This window comes from Erigeron canadensis, chromosome 5 (assembly GCF_010389155.1).
Source record: "Erigeron canadensis isolate Cc75 chromosome 5, C_canadensis_v1, whole genome shotgun sequence".
Taxonomy (NCBI): Eukaryota; Viridiplantae; Streptophyta; class Magnoliopsida; order Asterales; family Asteraceae; genus Erigeron; species Erigeron canadensis.
Window position 1 is genome coordinate 1,476,665 of NC_057765.1, and position 22,631 is coordinate 1,499,295.

General features: G+C 33.5%; 3 protein-coding genes across 3 annotated transcripts; 2 read left to right on the top strand and 1 right to left on the bottom strand.

Annotated features, from left to right (window-relative positions):
• The first annotated feature begins 610 nt into the window (after positions 1-610).
• On the top strand, positions 611-9,803 carry LOC122599450 (putative E3 ubiquitin-protein ligase LIN). Its single transcript, XM_043771964.1, has 15 exons — positions 611-1,390; positions 2,286-2,504; positions 2,971-3,053; positions 3,143-4,288; positions 4,373-4,517; positions 4,801-5,043; positions 5,571-5,877; positions 6,315-6,439; positions 6,520-6,636; positions 7,097-7,228; positions 7,335-7,457; positions 7,961-8,071; positions 8,156-8,302; positions 8,760-9,005; positions 9,453-9,803. Exons 1-15 carry the CDS (start codon positions 611-613, stop codon positions 9,468-9,470), a joined length of 3,942 nt encoding a protein of 1,313 aa, XP_043627899.1. The 3' UTR covers positions 9,471-9,803.
• Positions 9,804-10,150: 347 nt separating this feature from the next.
• On the bottom strand, positions 10,151-15,236 carry LOC122601085. Its single transcript, XM_043773858.1, has 5 exons — positions 14,941-15,236; positions 12,658-12,742; positions 12,072-12,126; positions 11,235-11,373; positions 10,151-10,720 (listed from the first exon to the last, which is right to left on the bottom strand). Exons 1-5 carry the CDS (start codon positions 15,106-15,108, stop codon positions 10,619-10,621), a joined length of 549 nt encoding a protein of 182 aa, XP_043629793.1. The 5' UTR covers positions 15,109-15,236; the 3' UTR covers positions 10,151-10,618.
• A 3,201-nt stretch (positions 15,237-18,437) lies between these two features.
• LOC122599452 (peroxiredoxin-2-like) lies at positions 18,438-19,431 on the top strand. Its single transcript, XM_043771966.1, has 3 exons — positions 18,438-18,586; positions 18,995-19,074; positions 19,178-19,431. Exons 1-3 carry the CDS (start codon positions 18,438-18,440, stop codon positions 19,429-19,431), a joined length of 483 nt encoding a protein of 160 aa, XP_043627901.1.
• Positions 19,432-22,631: the final 3,200 nt, after the last annotated feature.

The window sequence follows — 22,631 nt, forward strand, 5'->3', positions numbered from 1 at the left end:
GAAGACCTATAAGTAATTTTCAATGATCAAGCTCAATATTGAACAACTCACTCAAAACTTGTAAACTTTCATGGAAAGACACATTGGACTTAGAGAATGTGACATGTTAAAAGTGCACATCTAAACATAAAAGAAATTACAACTCTATATGCAAATTTTTAAATGATGCTAATATAACCACTTAAACCTAAACTTTTTAAAATTTTAAAAGGAAATGATATATCTTTTAAAGATCAGTATAATAGTTTTTTTAATAACTTAGATCATAACATTTGGTAAAATAAATGGAAAAGAAATAAATAGATAACACTAGTTATGTTTTTAGAATGAGATTAATACTTTAAGATAGATATTATTTTCGAAAAGTTAACTGAAAATTCCAAAATTTCAGAAAATAATATCAATTTCAATTTAAAATATGTGTGTATCAATTTAAGTTTGACTAAATAGATAGTTCCAGGGGTACAATAGTAAAAAGACATAGCCGTCCTATATAAATTCTGGCGCGAATACGTTAATTCGGTTTATTTTCTCCCGTCTCATTCTTTGTACTAAATCCATCCCTTTTCTCTCATTCTCTCAACATTTTTTCCCTCAAATTCCGGCCACCATGTCCACCACGGCGGAAATCCTCGAACAAACCACCGCATTCTTAACCGAAACACTCGAACAACCCGATATCCGAACCGCAATCTTCATAACCCTTCGTGCCAAACTTTCTCCATCCCAAAATCTCAATCTCAAACAACTAAATTTAGCAGCCCAAACACTCGAAAACGCCATCACGACCACGAACACGACCGTCAAAACATCGTCTTTACGTTTATCCGAAAAGCTTCTTCTTTCATACCCACAAAACATTTTTTCATCTTTTTTATTGTCACTTATATACAAACTTTGTCAACGTGACATTGATGCTTCATTTGAATTATTAAATGTTTTTGAACAAGACCCTACAATTGCGCGATTAGAAGTTGCGCCGAAATTGTTTGAAAACATGTTTTTGATAAATTTTGTCCCTGTTCTTGAATGGTACAATGAACAAAGATCAAAGATTTTGTCATCTTTGTCTTCTTGTTCGGGTTATGAAAGTGATGAGAATTCGGTTGTGATGGATTCGGTTGTTTCGTGTACTACTTTGTTGTCGAAAATGAATGGAAACCAAGCTTTTGAATTGAAGGAGTTAGAGAGGGATTATGAGAAAGTTCTTGATGAGAATTGTAGGGTATTTGTTGGGTATTTTAAAGAGGTTTTGGGAAATAATGAGGATGAAAATCGAGTGATTGATCCGCCTTTGATTGTTCTTGAACCGGTTTATAGAGATGGTAAATATAATCAACAAGAGAAGAGCATATCGACTGTATTTGGATCGAAGAATGGACGGTATAATGTAATGTTCATTTTCAAGCTTAATTATATCTTCTTTATGATTCAAAATAAGCTTAATCAAACAAATAAGGTCGAGCTTTTATCTAGTATAAGTCGAGTTTGAACTCGATCATAATCAGTGGTGAAGCCAGGATTTTAGGTCTCTAGTGGCTCAACAGTTTAGAAGATGCTAACAAGTGTCCAGTAACTTCAATTTGAGTTGGGGTGAGCATATAAATGAGATTTTAAACGTGTGTTTTGTTGGGCGGTCAATTCTGTTTTTGATCTACACTACTCCAAGTTTTTTTTTCCCCTTCTTATGTGTGTGGTAATATGCATGTAATTTGGGTTTTGTTAATCAATCAGCAAATGAGACGTTTGTTAGAGCTTATTTCACGGAGGTTATTTCTCATGGATGGTTTCAAACTTCCTCGAGTCTACATCAAGTAGGCCTGCCGGACTACTGCGTCGATTTTAAGTTAACTGAACAGCTTTTGACCCATTCGTCCTAGTTTTAACACGGGTCAAGTTAGTTGAACTTTTGTGTATTGACTTCTATACATGCGAGTCCTCATATCTGCATTCGGGTAGCATGTTCCACCACAGTTAAATTGGTCAAATCCTTCGAGTCTGCAACTTTTCACTGACCCTATGACTGGGTCAATTAGTATGCAGACCAAGAAGTTTGGAACATGAGAAACTTAAAGAAGACGACTGACTATACATTCATATTCTAGATATATATTAATATTCATGCATCTATAATGTGGGTCTTCATAGTCTTTAAATTATTAGTAATTTCCCTATTAAATAAAGGAATGCTCATAATTTTTCCTAGTAAAAGTTTGAAATAGTCAATCAATGATTGGTGTAATGATTTATGACCAAATCTTGTGTTTTGTTTTTGTTTTATGCAGCCAATATGGACAGATGAAGGAGACCAATCAACAGGAAACCAAATCAACAAAACAAAAACTTATTCAAAATTTCCATCTTTCTTCCCTGAAAGAGTCTCTCCAAGGGTTTTGACTAACCAAAGGTCATCAAAACCGTCACCAAATAATAAGGACGTTGGATCAGAACCCGACGATAATTCTTATTCCATGTCTTCTTTCGATTCAGATGCAGAATTAGAGGTACTAATTTACAGGGGACAATGGTGGGTTGGGCCGGTTGGGTAACGGGTAATGTGTTGTGCAAGTCAAAACAGGCCGGGTTGGGTTGCTCTGAAACACATTTTTGTGCAGATTTCAAATACGTAACAATTATTGACAAAAATTATACTACTAAGTTAACTAATGACCTTTATTTGAATAAATTGATCCAAGAGTTTTTCAGCATTAAAACAAACTTTGGACAATTCCAACCCATTTGACCCCTTGTCATCTTTAGCTGTTTTTTTCACACCTGCCTCGTTAGAGATTTAAATAAAAAAGAACATATATGGAATCGACCCATTCATAAGTAGCTCGGTCAAAATCCTGCATATATACGAATTGGTAAATATTATAAAAATAAATAATATACTTCATTGTTTGACTGACTTACCTAAGCAACATTTTGTCTTGGTCATTAAAAGCTGTCTTATTCTGTTATTACAAGGGAAAAAACATTGAAATAACATCTTTGGACTCGAAGCAAACTCAATCTCAGAAACAGAAAGAACCCATCATAACAGAATCAAGGTAAGAACTTACATTTCAACTAACTCTTTTGCTTTGTGTTACATATTCCGAATCTTGATTATTCTCATTTTCTATTGTAAAAATACCAGTTATTTTGATCCTCTCATGGAAGGCTATGATAACCCGACTAATGAAGGAAAACACACACCGCCAAAAGATTTTGTTTGCCCAATTACAACCCAAATATTCAATGATCCAGTCACTCTAGAAACAGGTCAAACTTATGAGCGAAAAGCCATTCAGCAATGGGTTGAAAGAGGGAATTCTACTTGCCCCATAACTAGGCAGAAGCTTCACAGCACTCAACTTCCTAAAACAAATTATGTCCTTAAAAGACTAATCGCCAGTTGGAAAGAATTAAATCCTAGCAATTCCGGTTTACCAGAAAATGAGCCAGTATATATCCCCGAGTTGCCTTTGACTTCACCTGACAGTGTGATTAGCCAAGCAACTACCGATGGAATGTATAGTGAACTAAGGGACGCCATTACTAAACTTTGTACTTCTGAGGTGTTAAAAGAGGCAGAAACAGCAGTCTTTAAGATTGAAAGATTCTGGCAAGAATTACCAGAATCAGACATGGAGGTTGAAATCCAAACTATGCTTTCACAACCACCTGTTATTAATGGTTTTATAGAGATTCTTTTTAGTTCTATTGATACCCGGGTGTTAATAGCAACAGTTTACATCCTTTCTGAGCTCGGTTCACAAGATAACAATGTGGTCTCGACACTAACAAGGGTAGATTCAGACGTTGAATGTGTCATTGCCCTTTTCAAAAAAGGTTTATTTGAAGCTGTTGTTTTGATATACCTGTTAAAACCGTCTACTGTGATGCTTCTTCAAATGGAAATGGTGGATTCCCTTTTGAGTGTCGTTAGTAAAAAGGATGATGAGTTTTTTAAAATGTGTGTGAGACCAAAAGCAGCTGCGATTTACTTGTTGGGACAGATTGTGGCTAGTGGTGATGATGGTGCTGTTTTTGAAGTTGTTAAAAGGCTGATTTCCGGGAAAGTAATTGAATGTATTATTAGTAGTTTGGAATCTGAGTGGATCGAAGAGAGAATCACAGCAGTACGTATATTGTTAAGATGCATACAGGAAGATGGAAAGTATAGAAATGTGATTGCTGATAAGGCTGAACTTGCTCCGGTTTTAGAGATTCTTTTTGGAGCAAATGATCAAGATCGATTCGAGATTGTACAGTTTCTATCTGAATTGGTTAAACTAAATAGGTATTAATCTTCCAAATATGATTATGATATCTATGAACTTAAGCTTTGTTTACTTAGTCCCCTTTTTCCCGTTTGTGATAATAGGAGGACATTCAATAATCAAATCTTGCATATTATCAAGGACGAAGGAAGTTTTAGTACAATGCATACGCTCCTTTTATATCTACAAACAGCTGCAGCTGATCAATTGCCTATTGTCGCCGGTCTCCTCCTCCAACTAGACCTTCTGGTTCGACACTCTATCTCTCAGATGGCAAGCTGGGCGAGGAGGGTAACTGGTTGAAAGGGGTTGTTTTTAGTACTAATTAGATGGTTTGGCCTGAAAATGCTTTCTTGTCCATCTTTTGAACCTTTTTATAAATAGTTATTGCATTAAAACTGAAGTACACTTTGGACAACTTATACCCATTCCCCTTTTAGCTAATTACTTATTCATGTATCAACCCCTTTGGCCGTTTAAGACAAAACACAGTTAAATGAAAGAAGAGTATTTAGATTATTATTTCTTGCAGGCTGAACCAAGAAAGATGAGTATTTATAGAGAAGAGGCTATCGATACTCTTATATCATGCCTTAAAAGTTCAGACTCTCCATCTTCTCAAATTGCAGCTGCTGAGACTATTCTGGCCCTCCAAGGCCGGTTCACATCTTCCGGGAAGCCCCTTGTTCGTACCTGTCTTCTTAAACATGCTGGACTTGACAAAAGTTACCGATCTACTATGCGAAAAGAACAACTTGCGGCCATTTCTGGAGAGGTTCCAAGTCCTTTCCCTATGTCAAAATACTCCAGATTCATTTACATTGACTAGACATGGCAAAGTGGGTGGTCGACAGGTTAAGTCTCGGTACTTTTTGGTACGGGTTTGGAGGGACTGAATAAAAAATAAAAATAAAAATTCACTAAATAACTATTACTTTTTGGTACGGGTCTGGAAGTGGCAATTTGACCCATTTACTTATAAATATTTAGATTTGGGTAATGTTGTATCTCTAACAGGTAAAAGATAGTCAAATAGGAAATGGGTCAAATATCCCCAGAATTATTTTTTAGTGTATATAAACCTGTCAGTTTATTCAAAGTGATAAGATCATCATTAGAATAATATGATATTTGTAATTGATACTACTCATGTATATAAAAACTAGAAGAAAAATAAGTGTTTCAGCCCAGCCAGGGCATTTTTTCTATTGCCAAAACGACATATTTTGACCTGTCACCTAACCCGCCGGACCTGCCCATTTTTTAACTCTGCTATTGACTTTACCAATTTCTACTGGATAGGAAGAAGAGAAAGCTGCCGAGGAATGGGAGAGAAAGACAGCATTTGTTTTGGTGAGCCATGAATTTGGTCTTATATTTGAGGCTTTATCAAAAGGATTAAAGAGTAGATATGCAGAAATTTGTTCTGCATGTTTTGTGTCTGCAACATGGCTTGTACACATGTTGACACTTCTTCCCGACACGGGAATTCAAGGAGCGGCACGATCTTGCTTGCTTAACCATTTTGTGTCGATCTTCAAGTCTGCAAAAGATACAGAAGATAAAGCTCTTTCCATGCTTACTCTTAGCGGTTTCATCCATGATCCTGGTTAGCATCTATCCATGAATAATAATCCTCATAATTCATAAAAAGGATAGGCAACCAACTTTGTTTGCTTCAGGAAAAAAATAAAAAAATAAAATAGATGTTGAAAAACTTGGTTGAAAGTAATCTTCAATCGTGACATAAATGAAATTTAAGAGACAATTTAGCACCATGTAAACTAAGTCAACATGGCCTTTTCTATAAACTTTTGAGGGTTATTGTCTATCTTTTAAATGTTTAAGAGTTTTAATGGTAGTGTTAAATTAGTTTTTATTGTAATAGAGATGGGTGGGTGGTCTTTCTTTTTTGAAAAAGGTTGGACACCTAAATGGAAATTGAACCAAAGTTGGTTATTAACTATATCCTCCAGTTATAAAACTTCAAAGTTCATATTTAATGGAGTACTTATTACAACTTACGTGTAATCTTTCCGATTTTAGATGGACTACGGGATATAAAACCCCACATGAAGGATATCTTAAAGGGTCTAAGAGAGTTTAAGAAGTCATCTACGGTGGCATTCGAAACGCTAAAAGTCTTTTCAGAAGGGAGTGAATCTAGTGCTGTGAGTTTCTTGTTATAGAGCATTTAATGAAACTGCAAAGTTGATTATTGACATGGCTTCTAACTAGTTCTTCCGCATAGGATCTATGGAATCATAAAGAACTAACCCAACAAGATTGCAGCGCTAATGGAGAAGTTCTATCCGTTGTATGCATTAAAGACAAAATCATTTCGGGACATTCAGATGGCACGATAAAGGTAACCAACTCCATTACCCTTTAAGATCATATGAGATGGTAATTATGACTTGGTTAATTATGAAATTGGTTAATTGTATGTGTTTCTCAAAGGAGCCAAATAAGAATTAAAAAAAAAAAACTGAAGGGAAATAGGTGAACTGGTGAAAGTCACACAAAGAATATTTCACATATATACAATGTCCTAAATGATTTTATTCCAAGATTTTGGTTGGTATGATAACAATATAGTTTTTGTAGTTAGTTGATTTCATTAAAAGATTAAATAACACTATAACAGTCGTAAGTGTTTGAGGTCAGCCAACCCATTCAGTTTTCACATACCAAAAGAGACTCATTTCAATACAAACCATTTTGACGCGTCTGGCCCACCCATTTTGCCACCTCTCTACCCTTTATGGCACGTGATATTAGATTATATATTTAGGTCTGAAAATCAATTCTTTAACTAAATGATAAAGGTCTGGACCGGTAAAGGTGGTGATCTACAACTGATACAAGAAATCCAAGAACATTCGAAGGCAGTTACTAGCTTGACTGTTCTGCAATCCGGGGATACCCTATATAGCGGATCACATGATAAAACTGTCAGGGTAAAAGATAATTTTTTTATATATAAATTCTATCTCAATAGTTTCATAAAACTATGATGATTGGCTTATTAAATACTGATCCGTTCCATCTCTCTCGATCGACTAGGGGTGGTCTATTAACAAAGAAATGATTCAATGTGAGCAAGTGTACGATGTCAAAGATCACGTTAACAATCTGCTAGTAGCAAACAGCATTTCATGCTTCATCCCTCAAGGCGCTGGAATCAAGGTACCGTTTTGTCTAGACAGGGTGTTTGGGAACTTATTATGTAACTAAAACATCATAAAAACATACCAAGCCATAATATAATGTGTAATAAGGGGGCAGTGTGCGAATATGCTTTTGCAGTTTCAATTTGTAATTAGATATGCCAAGAAATTTCTGGTTATCAAAGGACCTAACAGATTAAGTGACCAAAACAGACTTTTCGTTTTTAAAAAAGGATGAGTTAATGACTTATTTCTGATACTCATATTTTCAGAACAGCATTGTTAACAGAAAATATGGGTAGAAATGAGGGATAAACAAGTAATGATAATATACAAACAGATTTCATGGTAACCTGAACCCTGAATAATAATGACAAGAATAAGAACCTTCCTCCAAATACTAGAAACTGATCATCATTCTTATTTCAAGTCGTAACTATCAGAAAATCAGCTTTTTAACGCACACTCAAAAACTCCACCAATGTGATATCTATCTAACATATCTACAAAATGTTTCATCAGATTCATGCCTGGAGTGGATCATCGAAGCTACTTAATGCTAGTAAATCAGTCAAGTCTTTGGCTCTTGTTCATGGGAGATTGTATTCAGGATGTCAGGATAATAGCATTCAGGTGCATTTCGTTGTTGTTTCATGTTTTTCTACAATAAGGGTTCACTATAATCTCATTGTAATCGGACTTTGTGACATTTCATAGGAAATTGACTTGGCAACAGGCACTTTGAGTACTATTCAAAGTGGCTCCAGAAAACTGCTAGGAAAATCTAATCCGGTCCATGCCTTGAGTGTTCATGATGGACTCATATATTCTACCAGCTCTTCTATAGAAGGAACTGTATTGAAGGTATTAACATAATTATGTTTTTCAGTTGCACCATCTACCTCCTTTCTCTAATTTCACTGCCCCTTTCAATCAAGTAAGAATCTACAAACTCAATGACTCAAAAAATAGTTAAGGTATCAGGCTGACCTAAACATTATGCAAGTTCAACAGTTTTGCGTGAAAATGGATCAATTTATCAATAGTGGGTCAAACTAAACAAGAACAAACACTTAAAAGTGCCTATAGCATATACTATGTTGTCATGCTAAAAGTAATGGATAACCTATACTACCAGGCAAGGAAGCTCCCTAGTCCCTAGTCTTCACAAAGGATATATTTTACAATTGTATGAACTAATGTCTAGAATGGATGCAAATTCCTTTTCATTGTATCTATCTATTATTTTTTGAATAGTTGTATCAATTTCAATAGCTCTTTTTCAGTGTATCCAATTGTTTTTTTTTGTTCTATTTTGAAGATATGGAACGCTTCAAACTATACTCTGATTCACTCAGTGTCATTGACGAGTGAAGTTCGCACAATGGTGGTTAGCTCAGATATGATTTATGTGGGTTGCAAAGGAGGGTTTGTGGAAGTATGGTGTAGGAAGAAACTCAGTAGAAAAGAAACATTACAAACTGGTACAAATTGTAAAGTTATGTGCATGGCTCTAGACCCAAACGAAGATGTCTTGGTGGTTGGAACCTCTGATGGCATACTTCAGGTAATTTAATAACCTTCCGATGTTTGGTGCACCACAATTTCTGGTCAGTTTAGATTGAGGTGGCAAAATGGACGGGTCAAATAAGTTGGGTATTGAGTAAAAAATGAATAGATTTTGTATGAGTTATAACAGGCTGGGGAAATCCAGAACACTTTTTCACCCACATTTTTAAATTTTACATAAGTTTTATATATGTCAACAAAGGTTCTATTATATTGATATAATACTTCTATCATATTTATACAGTTAAGAGGTTTCTTAGCACTAAATTACATTATGGGTGAATTTCACCTCATTTGAGCAAAACAGAGGAAGTCATAACAACATAGCCCAAAATCAACCCATTCATAAGTAAATGGGTCAAAATTTCTACCATTAAATCAACCAATATTCAGTCCATTTGACGGGGTATCGTCTTCATTTAAGCTCTTGTTGAATCTTTTGCAGGCTTGGGAAGTGAGTTAAAGATCTTGATGTATATTACGGATGGTAGGATGATAGAAACAGAGGGGTGTTGGCTAAAATGCATTTCCAAAAGTTCAGGATTTAGCTTTGTTTGAAGGTGATATATAATTTGTATATGTATAGTCCTAATTATTTGTAACTACCTTCTGTTGTGCTCAGTTGCACTTGTCGAAGTGATTGAGAGCATTCATGATGGTGTAAAAAGTTCTAATACTGTTCTGTAAAGCATCAGTATTGTGTCAATAATCAGGCGGCAAAAATTCCGTCCTTAGGTCACTAGGAAAAACAACCATTTATTGTGTGTTGTGATTGTATCCATGATTCTTTCTATTGCTGTACAGAAACTATCCCATATAGTAATTTAAAGATGTTAAATAAATAAAATGTGTCTTATGTAAACCAAAATGTTGAATTACAATTTGGATTGAAAGAAAGATAAGCAAAATAGGAGACTAGGAGAGTTGCGATGAATTATGGATTAATGGGTGATAGTGTGATACTATGTATCATTTTCACAATGATCTGAATTTTTGAATAACAACGTTGTAGTCTTGTAGAGAATGAATTGAGAATACACACTGGGTATTTTCGACCCACTTTCTTGGCTAATTTTCTTTTACTTTACCCATTTGACCGATTAGAGATAAAACATAACACGAAGCAAACCATTTACAAGTAAATTGGCCCAAATCGAAACTATATAAATCAGCAATTACTAAGATTGTATTTGGGTTGTGTTTTTTATCTACAATAAAAGCTAAAAAAAAGCTTTCCTACAAAAATGGAATACTATTTCTATAGAAACAATGGACTGTGTGCATAAATCATTAAATCTTCTTTCAAGGTTCTAAGTTCTAATACACAATCTATCTGATGTTCATTATAAGGAGACCTTCCAGATTGTTGATGCAAAATTGCTGCTGTGGTGATACTCTAATTGTCTATTTGTTCATGTTTAGAAAGAACATGAAACCATGACAAAGCTGATACAAGTCTTGATCGAGAGCTATGACACACCTTAAAACGAGAGAAGATTGCTGTATAGAGGCATCCAAGCATGTGCGATTCCATCAATCTAATCATTTGTCAATTTCCCTGAGTCCCTTTTGCACAGATATGTTGTATGGTCCTTGCCACAAGCCAGCAGCTTACTCATCTTCTTGAAATGGCACGGAGCTTTCTTTACAATCAGCGGCAGCACATAAAGCTTTCCAGATGGGTACTAACATTCCCAAGGGTGGACGGAATTTCTAAAAAATGCAAGTGAAACATTATCAGAAACTCAATGCTAGTAAAGGACTAAAGGCTAAAGTTGAATTTGCAATTTGAAGATGATTGCGTAGTTTTGATCACTTAAATTAGGAGAAAATAATCAACCATAAAACAAGTTGTAAATGATAATGTGTATAATGAGTTTTTACTATTAGCAGTTGTAAATTTTAATAGTCACTTGTCTAAGTGTCTGAAAATTCTAATTATTTAGAATGTCAACACATATGATGACCAATCAAGGCCATTGTTGTGAAAAGTATCTAGTTATGTTAAAATAAAGGGTTGTTAGATAGACTATACTCCGTATGTAGTTTTGTTGCATCCAGAAATGATCATTTGATTCCTATATATTCAGATAACCAGAAGATTCTCTTCATCCAAACATCAATCACTAATTATTGCACTAAAAAACAAGTTTCAATATGTGAATCCAAACACCGCATAAAAGAAACACGAGATGATAATGATTAATGAGGATATTTAAGAAATTACCTCAAAAACTAAGGTAAGCTGATCTTCATCGCGAACCAGGAGAGATAAGCACCAGAAACAGGTTATTGGGGTAACACATTCATTTAGCACTGGCTTAAGAATCTTACTTTCAGGAATAAAGCGCCGCCTTATCCTTCCACTATTAGTCAATTGGAAAACATAAACTTCCATTAGAAAATTATATGCTAAAAAGAACGAAAGAAATGAAAACATAGTATGAGGTGCTTGGTTTATTCACAATATTTAATCCATTCTTTTTTCCTGTATTTACTTCTCAATAAAAACAAAAATTCTTTTTTCCTGCATTTAATATAGGTGGGATTATGGGCAAATTAGGAAGGTCAGGACAAATCAAAATGAATAATCTCTGGTTACAGATCAAATGGGTCGACCGGGCAGGCCCAAAACACTTTTGTCCAATTTTTGTTTTCTATATATAAAGAAGTATCGTTAGATAAGAGTACAAAAGTTACATTATTTAATAATAATCTAACTTCTTGAATACAAGGATTTAGGAGGTTATATGCACAAGAATACACTTTGGCCAACTTTCGACCCTTTTGAGTTTGACACATTTCCGTTTAAGTTAAGTTTATTTGACCCATTTAAGTTATATCACAAGTTCACAACCCAAATCTACCCATTAATAAGTAAATGGATCAAAATTGCCCCTTTAACATTATGTATGTGAGTTGAGAAGCATCTAAGCATATATCATATATACTTGTCATTATGGAACCCAACATGGTAGCTACAAGGCTTTATTAAGAGAAAGAACTGTAGAATTAGGTTGGTTGTGTATACTTGTTATCCACTGAGTAAGGATAGTTGCACTACCTTCCATAATGAGTTTCAAGCTGGACTCCAAACGCAGGCAAAATTACGATGGATTCTGAAACAAACACAACAGACACTACATCTGATGAGGCTGGATTATAAGTGCAATTTAATCAAAAGATACATTATACATTTTAATAGTAGCTAACATGATTCCGTTAGTTGAACTCAACCAAAAGATTTTTGTTTTCCTCTCTGTCTATTTTGATCAAAACGTAAATTTTTTGGAGGAATCTTGTATTACTTATGATACTAAACTTGTAGATATAGGCACTAAATTGTGGACAACTGTTTGAAAGTAGGATCAGATAGAAGTAGTTTAGGCTAGAGCCTTTCGAGTATGTAAACTGATCCAAAATTATACTATGAATCCATATACAGGTTAAGTACCATGATGATAAAAGCAAGCTTAAAAAGAAAAAGAAGGTAACACGTTGTAAGGTATGCAGAATTCTCACAATTTCAAGATGATATGATGTGTCATTCTGTTATATAACTATGTGTCACAACCCACAAATGGTCAAACTTGCTACAAAAATGAATAAATGGCAAAACTTAGCATACTGAGCTGAGTTAAGATTCTCACCTTTCACAATCGGTCTCCAGATAAGTAACTTGACCAGAAAAGCACCAAAAAATAGGCTCCATATAACAGTGGTGATTGGTGTCCCCTGTGTAGGAGAAAATCCAGTTACAAATAAATAAAATACTTAATGTTTATACCAAAAAGATTCCAATGCAAGTCAAAAGCCACTCTATAGGTTATATAATAAAGTTGCATCAACATTATCATCCTAACGATCTCACAACCATAAAACCAATCAAATTAGTAAGTTGAATTAGAACCCTGAATCTTTCTTTATACACACTTGTAACACAAAAATACAACATATCTAAAAAATACACCTCTTTTTAAGGGAAAATTAGATACCTAGGGTGCATTTAGTTCGAGAAAACACCCCCATGTTTTCTATTTTGTTTTCCAAGAAAACATGGAAAACAGAAAACGCGTTCAAATCATAGTTTTCCAAAAATATTTTCCATGAAAACAGAAAACACTCTTTTCCACTTTTCTATGGAAAATTAGAAAACACTTTTTTATTGTTTTCCACTTTTCCTTTTCCATTTTCTAGTTTGAACGCGTTTTCAAAATTTTTATTTGTTTTCTAGAGTTGGAAAACTCTTTTCATATTCTAGAAATATAGAAATGGAAAACTAGAAAACATTTTCCACAACTAAACGCACCCCTAATACTTTTTGTCGACATCGCCAATATATACTTTACTTGCTAACAATCAAAATTGGCAAGAAACCATCACAAACCAGGGTATATATGTTCCATGAACATACAAGCCACAATATCTCTACTATCTTATAAAGCATTTATCTTGCGGGGCCTTCACAATTTTGAGAGAATGGGCTTAAAGTTAAAAAAAAGTGGATGCTAAGCCTCGGATAATCTCTTGACCTAAATATCTAATACTCATACCAGTTTTCCATTATGTATCCTAGTAACTAAACACCATCTTATTACATAATTCCACCCTATATAAATGAAAAAATCCATCGCAAAACACATACTACACTCCTAACGAAAAGACAGACCCTTCAGACTTTTCGCTCCTCTCTACGACAAGCACCACAATCCTACATAATCACCGCAATTACAAATCCTAACTTCCATCATTGCAATGCACAGATACAAGGCTAGTTTTCATTTCCTTCATAAACTGATAAACTAGGTTGCACGGAGACGGGTACGGCGAAGGGGTACGGGGACAATACGGGTACGGGAAACGGCAAAAATAAAAAAAAAAAGATACGGGGACGGCAAGGATACGACAATAAAATATATAAAAAATAAAAAATATATTAAAGAAAACTCAAAATAGATAGATATTGATGTAAAGTGTAAACTCAAAACATACTACATGTTCTAAAAACTCGATGTGTATGATATTAATTGAGATTTTTTAGCTGTCTATATACATATATACGTCCAAATCCACATGTCGGTTATATTTTTGTATGGGCCGGTTCTAATTTAAAGGGTATACAAACACTAAACCTTAAATGGGCTAGGAAACGTCCCCAAATTCCCCCGAAACGTCCCCAGAACCCTTCCCCAGCCATCCCCCAAATCTGAAACGTCCCCATGCCGAATCCTAGCGGTCCCCGTCCCCCAAACGTCCCCGGGACGGGTACCCTGATAAACAAACATATCACAAAAAATTCAACTTATATGACTTTTATAAAGAAAAATCAACCAGCTAAACACATATGAGGATATCTAACACTTTTATGGACATATTTAAAATTGGCAAGAAATACAATCACAAACCTAAGTATATATACTTTTTTTTGGTAATCATAGGTGTCCTACACTCCTACTCGCTAAAGCGAGTAGAGTAGCAGACTAATTCTAAGATATGACTCGCTTTGCGAACCTATGTATATATACTTCGTAAACACATATACGACAAATCATTCAACAAATATGACTCGGAAGATCAACTAGGCTAAATATAGATATCTAAGACACACTCAACTCCTAGAATCACGAACGAGGCTGCATATACCCGAGAGGACGGTTCAACCACTAAACAAAAATTTTCTCCTTCCTTTTTCAATGTAAAATGAACCCACTCGACAATAATTCCGTCTTAAAAACTAATAATGTCCAACAAATATGACCGAGCAAGGCAACAAAATTCATCAACCAATATTAAATCCAAGCTTCAAAAACACAACTAACTATCACATGATAATATTAAACCAAATTTAACAATAAAAAAAAAAACTAAATATATATGAAATTATTATATAGATAGATAGATAGATAGATAGATAGATAGATAGATAGATATACCTTGTGGAGATGAAGAAATGAAGCATATGAAACAATGAGTGACGCAACAAGGTAAACAATAACTGATTTGAAAACAGTGTTCCGAGCAACAACGTGATGCGTATCCACCACGGCGTGAAAGTTATTATTAACAGCGTTGTGTATGTATGTATATCTGATATTCACCATTTCTCTCTAACGATCGCATATGAAATGAAAACAAACAAATAAACCCTAATTCCGAAATATTATAAATCCGTCTGCGCTTGTTTGCTTGTTAATTGTTATTCCTGATGTCAAAGTTTGCCAGGTGCGACGGTGTTCGATATAATCGAATGGAAAGGGTGGAAATGAGATGAGAAACACTTGTTGTAATGGATAATGGAAAAAAGAATCGAGAATAGGGAATCGATTTCATTCCTCATTTCTTAAATTCTTTATGAAATGTAGATAATCGATTGGCATGGAAATTTTTAAATTTTTTTTTTTTTTAGTGATGTTATATGTATTAAATTTGATTATTATTTAAAATTTAGTATTTTTTATATATTCATTCTCTACTTGTACCAAACGACGGAATCGATTGTCTTTCAAAATACTCATTCTTTTTCCCACTATATTCATTCTCTATTACATTTCTATTCTCTTTGATTTACTCTTACCAAACACCTCCTAAATAAAAAATTATTTTGGTTAAACCTTAACATGCACATAGACAAGTTTCTCATCTTACGATTAGCTTTCTTAACTATTGTTTTTTTTTTTCCTTTGTGTATTACTTCCTTTAATTGTTTTCTAAAGAAAGAAGAGAGTGTTTGTAAAAAAAATATAAAAAAAGATGGAAAGACCAAAGGTAAAGAATAATAGTGTGTAGGAACAAATAAGTAAATTTGTATGTCCACTAAAAATTCTAAACTTTCAACAACACCTAATAATTTTTATAAGGGAGTATAGATATTTGAGTTTAGAAAAAAAAAAACTATTGTACACTGTGCAATAAATTTTCTATCTTTATAGTATATAGCTAAATTTTGTTGTATGGATATCACTTCTCATCTCTAAATATTGATTATAATAATCGTACATCTATATGTCTAGTTAGTAAACATATATTCTTTAGCTAATTTCAAAGACCATAACTTGTACTAGGAGGGTACTCGAGATGCGACGAAGTAATAGTGACGGTGGGGGTGGGGTGACAACTCGTGGTGGCATTATAATAACAGTAGTGGCGGCGGTGACGATTGATGATGATGGTGGCGGTGGCGTTGGGGCGGCGGCCAACACTGATGATGAACGGTGGTGGTGGTGGTGGTGGTGTGTTTATGTATGAGAAAAAAAGAAATGTTATTTCTTGTTTGATGTATTATATATAAATATTGCTACCGGTAAGTCATTCCAACTTTCAATTGTGAACGTACGATTTTAGTTATAACTAATCATAGCCGTGTAAATTAGTTCTTTTAAAGTGGGTTGTTTGTTGCATTATATTAACCATGTGTTATAATATTTCGGATAACATCTAGTCATCAACTAAAAGCACGATGATATAAATGACATTTAAACATCTAGTCATCAACTTCATCATCTTCGACGATAACAAGATTCATGCGGTTTATACTTTTGACAACGACTTGATCTTTCGTGCTTCGTTTTATTTGATGAATTGGGATCTCATCGTCAATGTCATAAATCTGCTATATAGAAAGAAACAAAAAAGAGAATTAAATAACGACAAATGAAAAGCCCTCGTATACAATGTGGACATGTTATTACCAGATTAGCATGACCTTTGTTGGGTTGAATTTCATTCAATTAAACAAAGTCATTGAATATATCAAATTCATCATCACCTTGCAAATTCTCCTATATAGAACGTCATTTATTTTGTTAAAATATACATTGAATAAAAGTTGGGAGTTAATATTGTAGATATGTTACTTACATGGTTAAGATTATTTTCGATAGGAGGAACATCATAAAAGACCATGAAGTTATCCAACAAAGGAAAATCATCATCATCACCATCCTAATGCAATTCGGAAATTTGGTCATCATCATCACCATCGTAATGCAAATCGTCAATTTCTTCATCTTTCGAATCGCTAAGCACAATCACTTCTTCCCACTTCCAATTTTTCAAGTTATCCTCACGTTTTTGTTTTTTGAAATCGATAGATGACAAGGTAGCGTTTGTTTTCTTGTTTGGAGCCATTGGGTTTGAACGTGTATCGTTTAGTGATTTGAAAAACTTATGATGTAATTAGTAAAGTTGTAGAAAAAAGCTACTAGGCTAGACATGTATCTGTTTATATACACACTAGTTTGTGAAATTGTTGGAAGGAAACGTATGAAATTGAATTTTAAAATGTCATAAATTTCTCATTAGTTTGTTGTAATCGAAATGTACAGTGAAAGTGCCAATTTTGTTTAAGATGCGAAGGCAATTAGATAAGGGATAAGGGTAAAATTTAATGGTCATATGTATTTTAGTTTGCTAACAAACTATCCTTTTTAAATGGGAGACTTAATACGGCATCTTTCAAAAGGTATAATTTAAGTACACGTATTTTTATAATAAAGCAACAAACTTTTAGATAAAGTCCTTGTTAAAAGGAAGAGTTTAAACGTTCATGATCAGGCAATAGGTTAATTTAATGGACCATATTAATTTAAAAGACCCTCATCGGTAGCAATAATTAATGGGAAAAACCAATATGCTTCTAGCAATAGGGAAGAAACATGTTTCCCCCTCACAAACTTCCTCATGAAAAATCACATATATAAATACAAAATCTATCTCCGCCCCCCCCCCCCCCCCCCACACCACAAAATCATAGAAGTATGGTGATCTAACAGCATACTTGTTACCCCCATAATTAATTATATATAATTATTTATTTCAAGATAATTAGCTCACATCAGCATAACTTGGTTAAATGGGTTTTAACTAGAATACTGCCATTAAGGGATAAAGACTCGAAATGTCGAATGTATTTTTCACTTTATACATATATAGTTCATCACAAAAAAGTTTATTGCCCTAACCGTCCAACGAACTTTCAAAATTTGTTCAGATGTGTATATCGGTTTTTTTATAAGGCTGATGAGTTTGAAGTAAAAAAGTATAACATATTTTTCTATGTAATGGACTTAGAATGATCTCACGATACAAGTAATTAAATGAGAAGCAATGACATGGAGTGTTGTTTAAATTTTGTATTTTTCACTAAACATATATCCAATTCTTCAAAATGATTACATGCGCGCAAAGCAAATCAAAAAATACAATCAATTAATAGAAATATGATCCGATCTCTATACACTATATATGTCTATATATAGCGATAGATAAGATTACCCATTCAAAAGTCAACCTTAACAAACGCATCTACATATCTTAAGACATGTATTGCTCATATTCATCATATCAACAAACATATATATGAATTCATTCCACGTTAATTAACAGATCAAATAGCTAGAAAAAAGTACGAGGTTAAAATATAATTAGATCGATGGCTCCAATAGCTCTTATTCCATTTCAAAAAGGAGAAAAAGAAAAACACAAAATAGCTGTTGGTGATTTGATTCCTGATGGCACTCTTTCTTACTTTGACGACGACCAAGATCAGATGCAAAATGTCTATTCATTCTTTGGCATCGGGTAAAAAAGTTGTCATTTTTGGCGCTCCAGGCGCCTTCACTCCTACCTGTAGGTACATATTAGAACAATACCACGTAATCAATGTGTAGTGATTGTTGATCTTCTCATTTAAATTCTAATGTAAATCAAACTTTAAAACAAAAATTCAACTGTATTGACTTAACCATTAAGTGACTGAATCAATAAATCATGTCTGTATGAATTAAGTCAATACAATTGTTTTTTGTTTATTAAATCATAAAAACAAACACTTTTAATGAATTAATGAATTAAGTATTTTTAATTAAATAATGACTTTTTCTATTAATACATTAGCAAACACCACCTATGTAAAATGATTTCCATTTTACAATGTGTATAGATATAGATAAACAATAAAATTCTTTGTATGAATTTTGTGCCCAACAGCCTTAAACATGTACCAACTTTCTTGGAAAAATCAGAAGAGCTAAAATCAAAAGGGGTGGAGGAGATTTTGTTAATTAGTGGTATGAGTTCCAATCCTAATTTAATTATTGATCCAATGTTACTTTATATAGTATATAATTAAACATGTTTTTATATAAGTGAGATTTTTGTTATGATATACAGTGAATGACCCTTTCGTGATGAAGGAATGGCGAAAGTCATATGGAGATGCAAAGAATGTGAAATTTCTCGCTGATGGATCTGCGTCATACACTCGTGCGCTTGGTCTTGAGCTTGATCTCTCTAACAAAGGATTAGGAGTTCGTTCGAGGAGGTTTGCTATGTTGGTTGATAACCTCAAAGTGGTGGCAGCAAACATTGAGGAAGGAGGAGAATTCACCATTTCTGGTGCTGATGAAATCCTTAAGGCATTGTAAAAGTACTATGTTACTTGAACCTCTTGAGGTCATTGCATCCATATATGGAGATTATGTACTCTGTGCTTCAAATGCTTATTTTAAAACGCCAAGATGAGTTTAGCTTATTTGGGAGAGGTTTTTGTCTTTTAGGGTGAAGTCTAGTACTCAATATAATCTCTAGCACGAATAGCTTAGATTGTTAAATAGAATATATTTACCGTTAAATAATACTCGTATGTCTTTGAGTATTTTCTGTACATTTGAAGTATTACAATAATACGAATTGTATTAATTGTCATGTTTCCTTGAACGGTTAGCACTACAATAACATAAACATCTAATGAACTGTTTATATGTGGCAAAATGGATATATATGTTAGACGGATTGGGCATCGTGTGAAATTGGGTTGAAGCAAATTTCTTTGGGTTTTTCTTTTGTCTAGAGTTGAAATTGTGATAGTAATTTCAAAAAACGTGTAACCTAATGAATCTTTCACCAAGCTTATGTGTGAATAAATGATGTTTACTTCAAAGCTAAAAATTAAACAAGAAAGGTTTTCATGGACTATTTGGCTTGATAGTTCAAGTCTTATGATGTAATTCTTCTAGACAACTTGCCGAAAATTTTTTTCAGTGTTCAGTGGCGAAGCCAGAAATTACTGTTTGGGGTCGCCGAATAGTTTTCATAATACAAAATAAGCGTAAAATTTATACTACAAAATTGAATTATATCAGTCTGGGGTTGTCAATTACCTTTAAACTAAATAAATACATAAAAATAGTACTAAAAATATAGAGTTTTATAAATATTGAGGGGTTATCATGGTAACCCGTGATTACCACATAGCTCTGTCACTTTTAGGTGTTAATAAAATTGGTTGTTCCAATAAATAAATAAATAAAAAAGAAAAACCATATGTAATGTCCGTGAAATGTAGCAACAAGTTTGACTAAATACACGTAATGCAACTCGATAACGTAATTTTGGAATTTTTTTATTGTAGTTATAGCATTTTTTTATATATAACGCTTAGCGGCATGCCTCTTCATATACCCAACTCCCATTCAAGAAGAAACCCGTACTGGAAAACCTCTGTATCCATTCCTGAGAGCATTTTGCTCACATAACGTAATTTTTAATCGTTGAAAACATAACGTAATTTTTTAGATAAATTTTTTGAAAAGCTAAAAGTATTACTGATAAATTTACCTTGTGTGTGTTTTAAATTATGAAAACTTTTTCTTAAGACATTTTTCCTAACATATGAGCATAAGTCTTGCATCTACACCGATATATGGTGTAAGAACGAGCTAAAACCTCCACTAGATCGACGAGATTGATTCATCCTGTTAAAAGTGTTGTTGAACTTTTGGGTAGACAAAAAACAATCTACCAAATACCAATGAAAGACTGAGGCAGAAGAGAAGATGAGAAGATCCACATGATCATAAACTTTTTTCCTTGATGTCTATGAAGCAAGTATCACGATAATAAAAACATATCTATTTGTTACGAGTATTTTGTTTCTTGGCAAATTTGGTTCTTTGTAGACTTTTGGGCTTTTGGCAATCACGTATGGATACAATAGACGAAGCTCTACTTAACTACTTAGGTCTGAACTTGATTCATTAGGATTGTTTTAATGTCAATTTTTTTTTTTAAACAGCGAGTTAGCATTCGAGACATCACAATGAGATTCAATTGAGCAGTATGTGCAACTCGACCCATATGTGAATGGAAAAAAGATAAGTAGTCTAATATATAATAATTTGAAAATTTTATAATTCTTAAAGAAAAAGAACTTATCAAAATAAAGAAAGTTTACATATACATATATGTATGTCTATGACAAGAAATCGATGAAAATGCTTTCACTTCTTATATGTTCACTCTTTTGACTTAATGAAATCTTAAAACCCAACAAATTACACGCATTTTGTTGGTCGACGTCGATCTCGATAATCAACATACATGTTTTAATAATATAATACTAGTGCTTAGACCCCGTGCGATGCACGGACAACCCTAAATAATTTTTCTTAAACTTTATTTTAAAATTGTATCAATGAATAACTGAGTTGGACATAATAAAAATATTCTTATGAGTTGATTAATTTAAAGAAGAATAATGCTAGATATACCTTAGAATTTATTAATGATACACGAGGGCTTAAAATGCGTACATTGCACGCCGGAGAGAAATTATAAAATTGATTGCCCATAGTTGGCACATATAAGAAGGATTATGTTGGTTACCTAGGTGTGATAGGTATTATAAATTTTCTCCCACTTTGATATATAGACCCACGTGGATGCGCTATAACCTTAAATAATTTCTTTAACACCAGTTCAAGCATGCATGTAGCGAAGTAAATGTACTCCTATTACAACTAATGACCATTTTAAAAAAAAAATTAATGACTTAAAATGCATAGAAAAGTCTTATTTACCACTAAAATAAACCAAATATACTTCATAATTTTCATCACAAATTTGATAGGCTGTACTTTGTATAAGATATGAAATTTGTTGATCATTCATTTTAACTCCAATAGCACCAGTGGCATCTACAATCCTAACTTGCACATTAAACCTACCAAAAAAAAAACAGAGATACAATTTTACCACACAACTTAATGATTATAGAGTTTTAATATGAAATATAAATATATACCTAGGATTGATGAGAACTCCTTCCTTGTTACATGAACAACAAATCCACATTTTGTTGTCCCTTAAAGCATCAATAATGTCGACTGCATCCATGTAGAGATCGGTCAACTTAACTTCTTGAGAACAGTTCACACATTCCATTGAATACCATAACTGGTCGGTTGGAATAAAATCGATTGTTGCCACAACAACCACTTTATCAAACTGTCAAAATGAAAATGTTTATACATTTGAATGTTAAAAAGCTAGTTATAAATTCGAACGAAAGTTATGTTAAAAAGTAATCTAATCAAAAAAGAAAAATTCATAAACAATGAATACTTACATGTTCGTCCATCAGGATCATCTCAATACTACCTATGTTATTAACATCTCCATATAGAGGTTGCTTTCATAGCCGCAAATTCTAACTGTTATCGTACATGGCTTATTATTTGGACGCAAATTTCTAATTGAAACATGGTTTAGTGAAGCCATGCTAAAATTGATCTGTTATGTGTTTACGTTTTGAAATGCCTTAAAACTGAATGGAAGTGGCCTTATA